The sequence below is a fragment of the Tinamus guttatus genome, unplaced genomic scaffold (assembly GCF_059628265.1).
Source record: "Tinamus guttatus ecotype Peru unplaced genomic scaffold, ASM5962826v1 Tinamus_guttatus_pri_ptg000211l, whole genome shotgun sequence".
Taxonomy (NCBI): domain Eukaryota; kingdom Metazoa; phylum Chordata; class Aves; order Tinamiformes; family Tinamidae; genus Tinamus; species Tinamus guttatus.
Genome location: NW_028288745.1, coordinates 6,039,883 through 6,056,689, shown reverse-complemented (window position 1 = coordinate 6,056,689; position 16,807 = coordinate 6,039,883). Strand labels below are relative to the sequence as shown.

The window sequence follows — 16,807 nt, the reverse complement described above, 5'->3', positions numbered from 1 at the left end:
GGCCTAGAGGACATGGGAGAGAAGGAGGTGAGCCAGGCTGGCTGGCAGAGAGCTTGTGAATAGGTGTCAGGAGCTGCAGGAAGAAAGGGGCAGGATAGAGGGAGGGGCGAGGGAGCTGGGAGGCAGCAAGGATGAGGTTGGTGAATGCTGCCTGAGTGCTGACTGTGGGAAATGGAAATGCTTGGGCTCTAGTGCCCACAGGCTCCAAGGGGACACCAGTGCTGTGGGGCCCATCCTGACAAGCCTGCCCTGAGACTGGCACCCTGGCCAGGCTTCGCCATAGGTACAGGGCTGCAGAAAGGACAAGTGTCACCAGTGGGACAGTGCTCCTCCAAGAGAGCAGTGGCCACAGAGCTGCAGGTGGCCAGCACATCCCCAAAGCTGTGTCCAGGCAAGTCTGTCCCCAGCCCTGTGGGAGTCAACACCCCTGAGCCAAAGTGTTGCTCTACACTCGGCTCGGCTGTAGCAGCACAACCTCCCGGAGGGAGATGGAGTTGGTGCCCAGCCTTGCCCCACTGCTGCACTCACCCTGCAGAAGCTGCTGCTGCCTGGGCTGGCCCAGGCCGTACTGCTAAGGAGCCACAGAGCTGCGGGGCCAACACCTGAAGGTGCCACAGTAACGTCCCCTCCCTTTGTGACTTGTCCTGTGTGCAGTCACGGGCACACAGCCCCTGCCTGGGCCAGCACTGGCTGCAGTGCCCACCCTGGCATGGTGGCACTCACTGCCCTGGGCAGCCGGAGCGCTGGCACATGGCATCCCTGAGCGCAGCACAGCTCCGCTTACCCTGTGCTCCCCTCACCAAGCGGGCAGAAGCGCCCAAACAACTCCCAGCCCTTCCTTACAAGGAAGAAAAGGAGGCCTTCAGAAGGAGGTCCTCCACTTCCAAAGGCAGCGTCCATGTCTTTGAACCAGCTCAAAAAGTGTGCTCATGAAGTCCAGGGTTGCAATCCTACTTATTGCCTGGATTTCTCCTTGCAGGATTCTGTACACTTATATTCCAGGGACATATAAACTAAGAGAAAAAGGAAAAGCATTCTGAATTAAAATTGCTTTGAGGCAAAAGAAAGACCGTGTCAATTAGAGAGGTTGCCTTTATCATTCCTTCCTGAAGCTTCTTAAGAGTGGCAGTGCTCAACCTGGTATGGGACTGTAGTTTCTGTATGTGCAAAATCTGTGTGTAGGTGCATATATGAGCCTATCTGGCAGGAACCATATGTCCTCCTGGCACATAACTGGGGAGTGATGAGCAAGCAAGATGAATGTGTTTGGTCTGGAAATTGTCCTGGCTGTCAACTGGGCTCCATCAGATAGTGTGCCACAAAACGCACCATGCCAACATGGACGTGCGGACTCTTGCATATGAGGTAGTTGGGGGATTAGCTCCAGAAGAGCAGAATCTGTTGGAACGGGATGATCCTGGGGGATGAAGAAACCTGCCCATGGTGGAAATGGGTAGCTCCTCCTTGATGGGCCTCACAAAAGATTCCATGTGCCTGGGGCATGTGGCCATGTCTCCAACTCACAAGTAAGGTGCCAAGGAGCTGGTTGGGTAGTTGTAAAACTGCACGGCCTTCCTGTTCATGCTTTGGGGAAAGAGAGCAGATGCCCATCCCCTTAGGGAAGTGCTCAGGGAATTGCCCTCTGCAGTCTGTGGAAAGCATCTCTGGGGCATGTTCTCGTGCTGCTCTGACCATGTTCAGGACTAGGACTGAAACAGGAGCATGGGCATCCTCCCGCTGCTTGTCACTGAGGGAGGTGGCGTGCTCACGGCCAGAATCCACGTGATGGTCCTGCTCACTAGCCAGCCAGCAGAGCCCCAAGAGCAGCACGAGGGCTCCAGCAAAGCCCCCAAGCTGCCCACTGCCCTACTCAGGGAAGACCACCATTATCTTGGCAATCCTGCTCAGCTCTTGTATCATGTCCCCAGAATCCTACTGCAGTTGAGCTATCTGCTCTCTCACACACTTGCATGTGTTCTTGAGCAGCCAGAGCTTTCTGCCCCCTCTCCAGCTCCATGTGCACTATGAAGCTTTACCTACCCCCAAATATCTCCTCCCTGCCATACCTACAACTTCCATTGACCCTGGAAGAGGCAGAGCGGGCCAGGGGGACCTCCTTTTGGTTGTCTCAGGGGAAGTGGTGAAGCTGTAGAGGCCCCTGCCACGTGGTGGGAAGCGGCAGCCAAGATAGAGGGCGCGGGTGTGTGTGATCTGTTCAGGGAGAAGAGGGTCACCCGCTGGTGCCAAGGCACGGAGCTGGCCGGAGGGACACCCGAGGGATGGCCTTGGAAGGAAGTGTTGTGGGCCCCGCTCGGGGAGGTGGGCGAAGCAATGCCTCCGGCATGGCAGCTGCGCCAGAAGCGCGTTCCTAGTATGGTGCGGGCCAGAGCTGTGCACAAGCAACCGCGTTACACATGATGGCTAGCACAAGCCAAAGTACTCTCCGTGCGAGATGCAGGGGGCTGGAGAGCTCAGCACCACCGTGCGGCTCTGCTTCTCCTCCTGCAGCTTAGGCCTCTTGCTTTGTGCTGCCAAGTGCCTGGCAAGGAGGGCACAGAGAGCCAGGAGACGTGCAGGGACAGCTTTTCTCCTGGTGCAGCACTCACCCTGGAGCCTCCAACAATCCCTTTACTTCCTCAGCAGAGCCTTTGGCCACATGTACCTCTGGGTGTGTCTCCTTCCCCATCCTGTCCTTTTTTTTTTTTTTTTTCCCTGCATTTTCTAGAGGTGATCTAAGAGTATCCAGAATGCTTACAATGACCATCTTTGCTTCCTGTGTTTGAGATTCCCCCTTTCTGAAAGCTCTTTTCAGGCCTGTTGTGTCCTGGCTTCTGGGGAATCGGCACAGCAGTCCTGTATGTGCCTGATCAGGAGGGACCTGAGCTACTGAGTTGCTATCATTTGCTTATCAATGGCAGCACCTCTTGGGCATCACTAGCAACCTGATGAACAAACAGGCATTTATGTGGGGCAGAGGCAGCCCTGAGGAAGCTCCAGATCTTACATCACTCTGTTTTTATTTGCTCTCTGAGTGAGTGCACTTGAACCCCAGTGTGATGGTCCCTGGGGGAAGAGCATTGCTGGGAGCCATGCTCCGGCTGCGGGAGCGCAGTGAGCCGCCCTGCACTTGCAGAGGCAGCTGCACAAGCCTCTCTGGCGAGGAGGCCCCAAAAATGCCCTCTAGGTGAGTGAGAGCTGCTGGGGTGCGCCTGGCCGCGGGCTCCGGGACAGCAGGGGCAGAATTGGAGACAGGATCAGGATTAGGGAGAGGGGCAGGGCCGCCCCCGCCGCCTCACAGCGAGCAACGGCCCGCTCGGGGCGGGGCCACCAGAAGCCCCTCCCCCACGCAGCAGTTGCGGGGCAGATCGGGGCGTGGCGTAGCCTGAGTGGCCGTTGGCGTCGGAGAGGAAGTGACGTCAGCGACCGGAGGCGGTGCCCGCCAGATTCAAGCGGTCGGCGCGGGGGCGTTTCTTGGCGTCGCAGAGGAAGTGACGTCAGCGGCCGGAGGCGGTGCCCGCCAGATTCAAGCGGCCGGCGCGGGCGCAGCCGTTAGCGCTCGCGGGCCGCCATGGAGATGCTGACGTTCCCCCGCTACAGCCCCGCCGACATCATCACCTACCTGCGCTGCCATGTGCTGTCCGGCTCCGAGGCGCGTAACCTCACCAAGAGCGACCTCTTCCCCAATCCTAAGGTACGTGTGGGGGCGTTTCTCAGCCGTTTTTTTTGTTGCTGGTTTTTTCCTTTTTAATAGTGTGATAAAGTACCTTACTCTGTACTGGGGTTACTGTGTCTGTGTCTTGTGGTAGTTTTCGGTATCCCTTGCTTTGTAAGCTATTGTGTGTGCAGGAAAAGAATGAAATACAGGACACAGATGCATTTGCCTGAGGTGATAGCTGCCTTTTATGATACAATAATATAACAGGAGATTATTACTGGTACCCCTGATTGTAGGAAGCAACCCTTTTCTCTTTTCTTAACTCAGTGGGTTAAAGGCTGAACTACTTTCATGGTATTGTTTGGGTGTCTTGAATAATGCAGGTGAGCTGTTGATGTGTGTTGTTTTTGCAGCCTGAAGTCTTGCACATGCTTTTCATGAGAATCCTGCAGAAGGTATACGGGGTCCGCCTGGAGCATTTCTACATGGTATGTGGGTAATAGCAGCTATAAAGAAATATGCGAGGCAAATAACAAAGTCTTTCTCCCTTCCTGCCTTATCCTGGCCTCTTCCTTTTGCCCTAGTAGAAGCTCCCTAGATGGAGTCTCACTAACTTGTGTTTCCCAGAGGTGTGGAGACTGTTACCTGTGTTATTTACCCTGTCTGAATGACCTTACCTTGTGAGAAGAAACCCATGTATTTTCCTATAGTTATGGTGTGCCTGTGTATTCACTCTGCTCTCCTTCCTGTTTAGATGCCAGTCAACGTTGATATAATGTACCCACAAATATTTGAAGGCTTTCTACCTGTTTGTAACTTGTATATTCACATGTAAGTAAAAGAGTTTGTATCTTTTAAGTTGTATTCCTTCCAAAGTCCCAGTTTAGAGGTAGTGGGGCTTTCAAACACCTTTGAATGGTTCCACTGCTCTCCAGTTTTGAGCATTAAAAAAAAAAAAAAAAACCTGCAGATGAGCAACGAGAAGCAATAATTAAGTTATTGGCAGTTGTCTTTTATCTAAATAAATGTCTTGGCTTTACTGTGATGACTGGAAGGCTTCGTGTATGTGTGTGTGTGTGTGTGTGTTGTGGGGGAGCAAATTGGAGCACATTGCTGAATGCCCAGGACTTCATCATACCAAAAAAGGAATCTTAAGTATGTGTTATGTAAACTTGCTGTTTGAATTATAGATACCATTGTCATGATGATACGAGCATTAGGCTTTAAACCTTTTTTCAGGTATAAGGAGAGAAGGGACTCAGCTAAGCACAGGATTTTGTTAAAGCTGAACTAAGTTGAAATCTTCTTCTGTAAAAGCTTATTTTGCTTACCTCTGAAATACTGTAAGAATATGGAGTTTTTAACATGAATTTGTACATGGAGTCTGACTGTGTGGTGTGCTTACTGTACTTGGCCTTTGTGATAAGAGGCCAATATCCATTTCTAGTGAACATGTATAGTGTAAAGACTCTGTAATGGTCACTGCAGAAAAGTCTGTACTTCGTTTCCTTGCAGGGAGCGCTTTCTTCCAGTGTGCTGTATTAATGACTTTCAAATTGCTGATGTTATAAACCCAAGTAAGCAAGTGCTTGTGATCTTTCAAGTTCTGTTGGGGTGAGTGTGGTGAGGGCTGGGGTGGTGTCACTTGATATCCAGGCTGCTTTCTTTCCCACTTGACTTAGATGGATGCATAGTATTCAGAACTGTCCCTGGCTACCAGCTACTATTTTGATCTTTGTTGTGGTCTTTAGACAAGCCAGTTCAAATCAGTATAAGGACTTATTCCTTATGTTATTTGTGTGGGGTGTTTTGAGTGTTACAAGTCTATGCTACTCCTAGCCTGGGGATCAAGCTGTGACACTCTTAAAATGGAGTAAAAATAAGTGGCATTGAAAATTATCCTCGAGTTCTCTATGGTATTTTCTGAGGTATTTCTTGTGCAAATACCTCTATAGGAAACAGTTGCATTCTCAAATTTGCTTCTCTGCCTTTCTAGTTCCTAGTTGTGGTGGTTCCAGTATGTTTAAAAAAAAAAAAAAAAAGAAGGCAAGGCTTTTTTTTGAAGAGCTCTTGCACTTCTGGGTCTGTCTTGTCTAAGACATTTGGGACCTCTCTAGTAATCTTCCTCGGAGTTTGATTGGGCAATCCCCATAGTTTGTGCAACTAGGTTCAATTAGCCTGGTTGAAGGCAGAAAACTACTGTAACTGAGTGTTATTGGAGATTGCTCTTCCTCCCTCTCTATTTAAATCAATGCCCATATTAAGTTTTTTCCCTACATGCCCATTTCTATTTGTTGAATGGTACAGAATCATTAAGGCACTCTCAGTTCATACCTTGGTGGTTGTTTTTATGTAATTTGTGGAAGTTTTCCATGTTACTGATAGGGTGTTAAAGGAAGACAAACTCTGTTTTTGTAATTTTTCTCCCTTTGAAATAATTGCCCAACTTGTTCTAAGCAATTGCAATGCATGTGGAGACTAAAATAGTGATGATTTGCGATTCCAATTTCAGAAGCAAAGAGGACAAGTCGTTTCTTCAGTGGCATTCTCAACTTCATACATTTCAGAGAATCACGACGTGGAATCTATCTGGAGTTACAGTCAAACTATGTAAGAAGAGGCGCCGTGTTACACCTGATACTTGTTTAAACAAAATTAATATTAACCTTCGTCTGCAAATATAGAGGTTGTGTTTTTTTTCCCACCTTTTCACTTCTAAAACTGTATGTTTTAAAAACATGTTGGAGTCTCCGTTGTAACCAGGTAATATGTAAAGGTGCCAGTTTAATATAGGTAAATCTTAAAAGGTTATGGACAAACACAGCTACTGTAAAAGCTTTAAGGAAGACCTTCTGAAATACCCTTAAGAAGCATATTAGTTTAGAACTTTCTTTTAATTCTGGACTATTTCATCTCTGCCAGAAAGAAATGTGTGTCTCTGAAGAGTATCTGGGCTTCGTGATGTAAAGATTTCTGTATGGCACAATAGCCAAGTTATTACTTAAATGGTATAATCTGAGTGTTTTTTTTTCCCAGTTATTTATTTGATGATGGAACCTTGGAAATAGACATTTGAACACAATCATTTTGAGAAATGGCAAATGTCAGAGTCATCTGACTGAATCTAGAACTACCAGCAGTTACTTTTTGAGTGTATCTAGAGTGAAATATGTGGTTTGCAGAGCTTTGAGAGAACTCAAAATATAAACCATGTTTCCCCAAGATAAAGCTATCTCTGCGCAATTAACTTTCAGAAATCGGCTATGGAGAAACTACAACAACTAGAGACAGCAAATCAAGAGGCAGCAGTGAAGCTGGAGAAGCTGAAGTGAGTATGAGCACCAACTGCCTTGGCTAGCTGTCCTGCACATATGTGGGGTCTCTAACTGGGAAGTGGATAGATGAGCGGTGTGGTGATAACCACAGACTCCTCTGAACTTGATCTAGGTGTTGGACAGCCCAACCAGTGCCCAGACTTTCCCTCCTCATCTGTTGCAGATATAAAATGAAAGTTCCTCATGGACTAGAAAAGTACTTGCTTTCAGTAATATGTGTGAGTTTGTGAGTGTGACTAGTTTGCTGTGAAGGGCAGGCTTTAATTCTTTAGAGGCAGTAAATTTGGTTAACAACCATGAAATATACAGTGCTTTTGCTGAAGTTTTCTGTCACATTATCTAGCCTCTCTTCCTCACTTCACAACATGTCCTCACCATATGCACCCACATGCTTTGTAACTTCTCAAAATGGAGTAATATTTTTTGTTCTTAAGGCTTTTCTTCAAAGTCTGTTTAGAAGTCTTTAGTTTGTGCAGACTCAACTTTTCCTATGACACTTGACTGACTTTTCTGTTTAGCCTTCTTTAGAAACAAGCCAGGAAGTATAAAGCTGTTCCTGTTAACTGAATAGATTCTTCTGGTTTTAGGTTAGAGAAGCTGTTGTCAGAAAATAAAATAAAAAAAAAAAAACTAAAATACTTCAGGAGTGATGGTTGCTTTGAGAGGATGTTGTATTTGGTATCTTGGAGACTGTGGTTGAGCTTCCTTGGTTGATTATTTTAGTGATCTCTCTCAATTTAGAGAGGCAAATTTATCTCAGTTTTGGGCATATTTTTTTACCCCTCAGATTCAGTCTATTTAGTGATGCTGTCCATATCTTTGTGCTAACAAGTTTTGTTTTGCTCATAGATGATTGGTTGAAGAGATGGTTGCTTTTCTAGATTGCTTCCCGAACAAAAGGAGTTTGTTTCTTAGCTTTTCTTGGTATATGCTAGACAGCAGGCTTTCCAGCTAGCTATATGGTCTACCCTAATAGAAAATTTATATGGCAAATACCATTAGACAAAGTTTGTATATCCAAGTCACTGTGTAAGTTGGTAAAAGTGTTGTTCCTTTGTGCTTGGCTTTATTTGACATTATCTTTTAAATCAATAATTCTCACTCTTTTCCTACCTCTTCTGTATAAAGTAGCTCCTTAGGTTAGGCATAAAATCTTCTGAACCAAGTAATACTGATTATTAATTAGAGACTATCTTTCTTTGATAATCTAAGCTGTTGACAATTAATTCTTTTTAGAGTGACTATTTTATTCTCCATACTCCATCAACCTCACTATAATGTTGCAACTGTCCAATATAGATTTTAATTTTATCTATTTATTCTGCCCAGCACTGTTCCAGTAGAACAGCAAGCAGAGTTCAAGCAGTTGTCTGATGACATTCAGGAGTTGCAGCAACTGCTGAACAACGACTATCGACGGAAAGCGGTAAGATCTCATTTCCTATTTTTCTGGAACACTACCATAGCTTCTGATCATGGCTGTTCATTATTTTTTCTCTTTTTTCTGTCTCCCCCTAATTCTATAAAAAATATAGTTTTTTTTGTTTGTTTTAAAACAAAAATCATTGTGACAGAACATTCTTCTAAGTCCTTACCATTAACTCTTTGCTTATCTGTAAGGAATGTGAAATGTGGAATCAGACTTAGGGTATTTCACACTTTCTTTGTGATGATTTGATAGATACCTGTTTTAAAAAATGTGTGTTTCTCAGTTAAACTAGTTTTGTCTTGCAATAGAATTTGAAGGATTAAATTGGAACTGAGGGTGAGCTATGTTAGGAAGTAAACCGAAGCCTAAGAAGGGTTACACAAGGGAATATCCTAGACAAAGAGCAAAGGTAGTGTTGGTAGGGAGAAGTGATACTTCTGCTACTTTAAGCTGTCTCCGCTGTTATTATTAATCATGTTTTACCTACTTATTACTGGGGGCCTTGTGTATTAATGTAGGTCTTTCTAAAGTAAAAACAATGCCTCTGGCATAGGGTTGTGCGTGTGTGTAACAAACCGCCAGGGCTCATGTAAGCAGAGGAAGGGAAATGGCGCCAATGTTTGCTGCTTGGGATGGAGCTGCAATGTGAAGCATGTCTCATGAAAGCATGCTGAGAAGGTTTGGTTGTGGCAGTGCAGAGAAGGGAGCTGCTAGGAGTATGTAGTACACAGGCTTTTGGGGAATGGGCTCTGTGCTTGTTTTCTGCTCTATCTGCCCACCTCATTAGAGGGAGCTTTAATAAATTGGTGCCATCTCTTATCTCTGTTCAAAGTTACCTACTGTTGCCTGCATTCCTAATGCTCCCAGTGGCTTTTCAACAATGCTTTGCTTCTCTGTATTTTGGCTTTATATGGACTGCTATTGTGTTTGCTAGTTTGCGAAACTCCAAAGAAATCCTCACTGAGCTTTGAATAGCAATGAAGTGTGCTGCATAACTCGTGGACAGCATTGGTTAGGCTAGGTTAGTGTGATGTAGTGCTTTCCCTGAAACAGCCCTAAACTATATTAGGGCAGTCATCCCTTCTGTACGCAGAAATCTAGCAGAAAAGGAATGACTAATTAGAGATTCCTATCTTAAGTTCATCGTTTCTTTTCTTGTGTGCTGTGTGTTGTTGTTTTTTTTGCTAGACAGCTTTGCAAGAAGTGATCTCACAGAAAAAGTCAGATATTGCAGAGAGGGCCCGAAAACTGGTAAGTGTACCTTCATATGGGCTGTACCTTAAATTCCAGTGCAGCTAATTGATTAGCTCTCTCTTTTTAAGGTTATTCTCAGTGCTAGGTAATGTAATGGGTCTGGAGGTGTGTTTTTAGCTTTTTTTAAAAACTGCTTCAGGTTGGCTTTTCACATGGAAGCTTCATTTACTGAATTGATAAATGCATGTCTTCAGCTTAAAGTTCTGTGTTTATTCAGGAGGCTGATCTGTTAATGGGCAATAAATCTAAGATGCCAGGAAGCTACAGACTTGCCTTACATACTTGGAGTGACTAAGAGGTGTACACTGACCAGATGGTGAGAAGGTGTGAGTTTGGGAAAGTGCAGAGGAAGTGTGCGCCTCTTCTACTGAGATAATGCACTTGGCTTTGAAACTCCGCTGTGATTTTCTGATTTGCCCTAAGAGTGGTCCCAAAGGAGGGAGCTGCCAGTCATATGTACTAGCTGGCAGGCTTTTAGAGGAATGTTAGCTACATACTGTTCTTGCAACTTAGTGTTGCACCATTGTAAGTCTGTTCAGGAAGAAAAAATAGAGACTAATTGTTTTGCTTGTAAATGTTGACAGTATTTAGAGTCATTTTTGTTTCTGGAGTTAGTTTCCTATTGAAGGAATAAAACACCACATACAGAATACTGTCTAGTCATAAGTTCTGACAAACTGTGTCTCATAACTCTTAGTTTACTAACAGCAAAGGCACTTGTTTTCACTAGAATGAACTCAAAGTGATAATAGCTGCTTTGAAAGAAGAACAAGAGCAGCTGAAATCAAAAATTGTAGAGAGTCCGGAGGAAGTGAAAAACTACAAAGAGACAATGAAAGAAAGTGTTAAGAAACTGAAGAAATTCAAGGTGAGTTGTTTTTTCTTTTCCTGCACAAGAAGGCTTTGCATCAGAGAATGGTTTATTCTTTTTTTCTAGACAAAAATTAGCAGTAGATTAGGTTGGAATTAAATTCTTCATCATAGCTTCAGAGAAAGTTGAAGTTTATTTCTGTAAGAAAGATCATTGGTATGTCACCATGCGTGTGGAGAGATTTTTTTTTTTTTCCCTCTGGCAGAAAAACAGCCTTGCAATCGCTTGTCCTTTTTTCTCTAATGAATTAGAGTTATTTTCAAAACTAGAAGTAGAACTCTAATGCTTTCTAGCTGCCTGCTCTCAAGAGGTGACATTATATTGGCCGCTCATAAATATTCTGAACTCCAGATGCTTCATTGGATCTATGTGCTCACTTGTTATTTCTGCAATTTATGCCCATCTCTACTAGTCTGCTGAATATCTTCTTGAATTCTTTTTAACTAGTTGCGCTTTTTTCATAGCGATGTCCAGTCTTTAAATGTTTGTTCAAGGTTGCTCATATGTCAGTGAAACTTGCTGAACTTTCTACTCCCAGGTTTTTGTTTTAAGAGATAGAACTTTTATTGCTGTAATTCTAGACACCTGTTCTGGTATCATAACTACTGTTTTATCAGTACGGTATTTTTCCACTCTGAGTTTTTACTCTTTCCTTATTTTTTGTAACAATTTTAGTTTGGTATAAAATATCCTCATTTTTTGACCTTCCATGATAAATGCTTTTGTCTATAAACTGAAAACCTGATTTAAGCAGCAACTGTGTTCAATTCCCATGTGGTGCAATGACAACGAAGGAATGGGTATAAAACTCAATATACATTAATACCAGTACAAAATAACCTCAACTCTCATGCTGTTTCTGTTAAGCTTTTGTGTGTTTGTTTTGTCTTTTTGTTTTTATTTAGCAAGAGGTTATAGAGAATTATGAAACTTACCGCGACCTTGTTGAGATTCTTCCATCCTGTCAACTGGAGGTGCAGTTGTACCAAAAGAAAATGGGAAGACAGGTAGCAAATATGGAGAGACTGGCCAGTGTAGCAGCAGAGGTTTGTATTGCAATAACTTTATCGACTTAAGGGGAGTTCAATATCAAAGCAAGATAGGTGTTCATCAGTAAGTAAGGATCTGTTATTCTGAAAGTTCCTCTCACCTCCACTCCAGAAAACTCTAACTTCAGAATCTCAGTTTAAGAAGTATTAGTAGAAGCAATGTGCAGCAAAGCACCAACTATATAACTAATGTACTGCTGGCTATCTCAAATACTCAATGTCTAAGAGCACAAACAACTATTTCAAGGACTGTCATGTCTTAAATGTGTCTAATTTTACTGATATTGCCAAGCCAGCCTTTCACTGGTGAGGTCTTTGTCACAATACCGTACATTGCTAATTACTATTTAGTCTTGGTGAAAATGCAATTATTAAGATTTGAAAACTGATATGTAGTCTTTCTGGATATTTGTACAGCACATGTGCAATTATTCTTGACTAAGAACTATAGCAGAATTTAGTAGCTTCTGTAAGTTATACAAATTGATATGATCTTAACCTTTCAGGCTAAAGATTGGATTTGGGTTTTATACGAAGACTTAAATTAACAATCCGGATTCTTTAAAAAGTAGGATGCCAGTTCAAATCTTGGTGTTCCCTGTTAGAAATTCACCGCTTTAATCTTGTTCTCCACTTTTATTTTTCCAATGCTTTTTGCATATTCTAGGTCAGAAATCTAGAAGATCAGTTGGAAAGTGCTCAGATAGAGCTGAAAAAAGGAAAAACGGATGAAATGTCCTTAAAGAGATTGGTTACTGCAAAGCAGGAGAAGCTGTCTGCAACAGAAATAAGGACAGAAAAGAAGCGTGAAGATGTTGAGCAATTTAAGCACACTATGTTTGAGTATGGATGAGTTGACATTTCTGCCTGATGCTACTTTCTATCTTGTTATGTGCTACTAAAGTTCCTGTCTGGTACAAACACATGGCTTAGCAATAAGAAGAAAGAGTGATATGGGATAGCTCTGTATGAAGACCAGAAATGCTGTAGGCAGGGACTTGGGGTCTCAAATCAATAATTGCAATGTGACTTGACAGCTATTCTTCTATTGGATGACTAATTTAATTTATAATGCTTATTCTTGATTCTTTTATCTTCTTAAAGAGAATGTCACATTGGGATAATTTTCCAACTTATCAGACTTCAACAAAGCCCCATTTGCCTCTCATGAATTTTTCATAATTTCCCTTGCCACTTTTGCTCATTATCAAAGATGTTCAAGACCTATGGGGAAATGGGGCTTGTATCTCAGAGGAGTATTATCCTGACATGATGCTTCTAAAACAAAAGAAAAAGTGTCATTTGATCAAAACCTTTCAGCCCATCTTCCTTCCTGCTTTATGCTAAAGGCAAGTTGTGAGGCAATATTTACAGCACAGAAGTGACTGCAGTAGTAAACTGCAGTATTGTCAGCGTAAGGTCATGGTGTCACTGTGAGGTTAGAAGTTTTGAAATGTAATGGAGAAAGTTTATTAAACAACAGTTTTCATATACTGGAAAATACAAAGGAAGTATAGAAAACTATTGCTTGAATAGGCAAAGCATAATGGAGGAAAGCTTTCTTTTTACATAGCTGGGGTAACTAAACCTTAGTCCTGCTGAAAGTCTTTAGCTGTGTGCAAGATACGCTGAGGAGCAAAGGAGGTTTGGTTATTTACCAGCTAAACTAGCTTGGAAGGAAGAATGTTTTTAAGCTACATCATTTCATTCTTGACCTTATTTTAAAAGAAGTTCTCTGCTTATCCATTGTTTGATATACTAGATTAGTTTCCTGGAGTGCTGGAATCAGGAATTTTGGTAAGAAGGAAAAGAAGGGAGGTGACATTGACTTGAAAATAAGTTTTAATTGACTACTAAGACTGACTTTTGAGGTAGGTAGAAAAGCATAAATAGGCTAAGCCTGAAAAGAAGTGATTCCAGCGATTCTTTAGATAGGGACTGAACTGTAGCAGCTGCTTTAATGGAACTGTATTATACAAATGCAATATCTATAAATTGTTCCATCTGTAATTATTGTACAAATCCTCTTTATAAGTAGGTGTCTTTTGCACTTAAAGTAGGAGCAAGCTTCTTGTTCCTAGCCTAATCCTCCACTGATTACACAGCAACTCACAGCTGAAGCTATCTGAATTTATCTGTAAGTTAGGGAGGTGTTGTTGGTTCTGGTTGGCTGTGATTCCAAGGTGCAAGCTCCATGCTACAGGAAATCTGGTGTCTGGCAGTTCAGAACTTTCAGATCGTCACTTCTTTGCTTCTCCTGTAATCAGTGGGAGAGGAACAAGCAGATTTCCTAGCTGACTTAGAGGGGGAAATGAATTACTAACCCTTGTGGTGCCAAACTGCTGGTGTTATATAAATTTGGCCTAAGGATTATTCTGTCACACTGTATTTAGTATACTCTCTAAATACTTAATGCAGTCCTGAAGAGTGTGAATGTCTTGGGGTTCTTTCTTCCCTCAAGGAGACCAAGTGTGTGCATATGTAGCAATTATTATGTATACAATTATGTTGTGGATTAGTAATGAGGTTGAGGATGTCTTTCAGCAAAGAGTTGGAAGGTGGTGAAAGTAGCATTAGTCCTCGGTAGATGCAAGGACTAATGTCATGCTCGAATTGGCATAGGAGAGATGTGTTTACTGCAATTATGGGCTCCGTGCAGCAGTAGTTTTCTCCCTGCTGGAAATGTGTGATTAATTACGTGCTTTATGTTGAAACTCCAGGTGTTGGTGTGTATCTCTGGCCTGTGGCTCACAACACCTGCATGGGGTGAAGGCTTGAGAATAACTAAAGGTTGGGTGGACTGGGGAGACTGGGAATTTAGGACATGATCCTTGTGTTTGAGAAGCAGGGCAAGGATACACTTGAAGTTGGATATAACACTGGTGGTTGGGATTGGAGATGTGACTTAAATCTGCTTTAACTGAGGAGAAAGTATGACTTTGAGCTAGGCTCAAATGGGAAGTGCAGCTGTGTAACTTCTACCCCTGCTCTGGTGGGTTGCAGACCTTTTGGCAAGACTTTCCACTGAGGTACTAATCAAAGGCAGGATAGTTGTGCCCAGGTGGTTGCTGGTCTGAGCTCAGTCAGTTTTACTGGAGTCATTTGAGCTGCCTTGACTGACAACCGGACATCTTCACCACCTACCTGGAATTCCCCTTAATTTATTTTTTTGTTGTTGTTTTGGTGGTTAAACAAAGCTAAATTTTTAAGGCTGTGACAAGCTTTCTGACAGTGTGATGGGAACAAATCTGTTTAGTTGTGCTTGTAGGGCAAGTAAATTTTGTATAGGATTGACTGTAGAAATGCTGTTTTCATGTTCATAAGATGCAAGCTGAGTATGTGAAGTTATTCAACATGAAATCAGTTGAATAGTTTAGCTCTAACTTTTCTAACTTTTCTCCTTTAGGTATTGTAACAGAATTCAGGAAAAGAGGGGGGCTGTATATGAAAAAGTGACTGCAATTCAGAAGGAGATCCAACAGACAAAATTCAAAATCCAGCAGTTGAATGAGAATGCTGAAAAAGAAGAAATGCAAGTCAAGGTAAGTAGTGTGTGTGGCCTTGCAGAACCAGTAAGATCAGTGGGTGGTAGTTTGTGGATGGTTGGAGGGAGGGTGTTGTTTTCTGCTTGTGGTTCCAGGGAGGCAATGGGGTTTGTGCCTACCAGCCCATAAAAGTGGACTTTGCAAACCTAAGAGGTATGGTGTTTTTTTTTTTTTTTTTCTTCTTTTTTTTTTTTTTCTTCCTAGGACATGTGCCTTAATTTGAAGGCCGTTTTGGAGAAGTGTCATGACTCTCTCTTAGAGACAGTAAAGAGTTACGCAGCTGCAAGAGAAGATGAAATTGCTGAACTGAAGGAGGAGCTACTTAAAATTCAAATTCCTGGGAGTAATTCTTAAGCATGCCTTCATTCTATTGCTTTTGGATTATGCTCTTGCTTGTATCCAAACTTGAAAGTTTATGCTTTGGGTAGGATGGATTGCTCAAGGCAAAAAGCAACTTTCTCAAAAACTGTCTGAAGACATTTAGCTTTACAGGCAGATCTGGTGTTGCCGTCTAGCTAATGATGGCAAGAGAAGTCTTGGTTCAACCAGTTTGTATTGTTTTGGTTATTATCTGGTTTTAGGCATAAAAATGCAAGCCTTGCTTAGACCAGGTTCTTTCCGTTTAGAAGGAATCTTGCTTTTGCAGAAATTGTTTTGCAAATGTTGATCTTGCTGACTTGTGGCTTTGGTCTGGTCTGACAAGATACACTGTTCAAAGTAAGTCAGTAATATATCTTGCTTCTATTTTTTCAATTATGATTAAATTCTGTTGAAGCAGTAGTATCTTCCTTGTAAACACTAGCTTGCTCTTCATAATGTTTGTGACTCTGGAAACTCCCGAGAATGTCATTTTGGTTAACGTTGCAGTGTCTCTAGGAGCTTGAACTCATTGTTTCTACCCCATGTTGTATTGAACACTGTTTTGTCTAAGTTGAGGGCAAGTCTCTGTTTGGGACACTAGTTTGCAATGGTCCTAAATACTTTCTAGAATGCTTTGGAAATGTTTTTGATCATTAGAATTAATACAAAATATTTTTAAAAAATACCTTATATAAGGATATGTAACCCTATTTCCCTTATGTTTTTCTTCCCCCCTCTCTCAACTGTCTATTTTTCACTTGGCATAATATTCTAACTGAAAAATAAAACTTTTTTTTTACCTTTTATTAATAACCATTGTTACAAATGTATTTTTATAATGAGGGAAGATTTGCTTTTCAAGACCAAAGATAACTTCTTTCCAGTTTTGATTAAATATTCAGTTTCTCTAGTAAATAAGAGTTAGGAACAGTGGGTGACCATGGCCTTAAAAGCTCTTTTTACTGAGGCATCATACTGCCTTAGGTCTTGACTGTGGGGATGTGTGTGTGGGGGTATTTTTCTTTCGCCTGCTTTACAGCATGTGATATGTACTCTAATGAAAACCTGTGTTACATAGGAAATCATTAACTAGTACCTTTTCTTGTACAGCTTTCCCATTTCCATCAACTACAGTCTGTATGTAGTAGATCACTATTCTATGTAACACAACATAATGTATGTGTTTCTCTTTGTGATTTTTTTTTTCTCCCCCCTCAAATGTAGCAACGTAGTAATTTGCTCAAAGCCCATTTTGTGAGTGAAGGCTTAGAAATGGCTTCTGCCACACACTTTCAGAGCAGGACTTTGT

At 42.4% G+C, this 16,807-nt stretch overlaps 1 protein-coding gene across 1 annotated transcript; it reads left to right on the top strand.

Moving 5' to 3' along the window:
• The first annotated feature begins 3,567 nt into the window (after nucleotides 1-3,567).
• Nucleotides 3,568-15,496, top strand: NUF2 (NUF2 component of NDC80 kinetochore complex). The gene is made up of 13 exons (XM_088524573.1): nucleotides 3,568-3,691; nucleotides 4,069-4,143; nucleotides 4,410-4,486; nucleotides 5,171-5,232; nucleotides 6,168-6,265; nucleotides 6,910-6,983; nucleotides 8,320-8,416; nucleotides 9,608-9,670; nucleotides 10,404-10,541; nucleotides 11,450-11,590; nucleotides 12,261-12,436; nucleotides 15,000-15,135; nucleotides 15,343-15,496. Exons 1-13 carry the CDS (start codon nucleotides 3,569-3,571, stop codon nucleotides 15,490-15,492), a joined length of 1,410 nt encoding a protein of 469 aa, XP_088380699.1. The 5' UTR covers nucleotide 3,568; the 3' UTR covers nucleotides 15,493-15,496.
• Nucleotides 15,497-16,807: the final 1,311 nt, after the last annotated feature.

Bases quoted from the DNA above. Each gene is read 5' to 3' on its own strand.
- NUF2 (XM_088524573.1), top strand. From the start codon at position 3,569: ATGGAGATGCTGACGTTCCCCCGCTACAGCCCCGCCGACATCATCACC. The intron at 8,417-9,607 runs GTAAGATCTCAT...TTTTTTTGCTAG, and splicing joins ACGACTATCGACGGAAAGCG to ACAGCTTTGCAAGAAGTGAT. The intron at 15,136-15,342 runs GTAAGTAGTGTG...TTTTCTTCCTAG, and splicing joins AAGAAGAAATGCAAGTCAAG to GACATGTGCCTTAATTTGAA.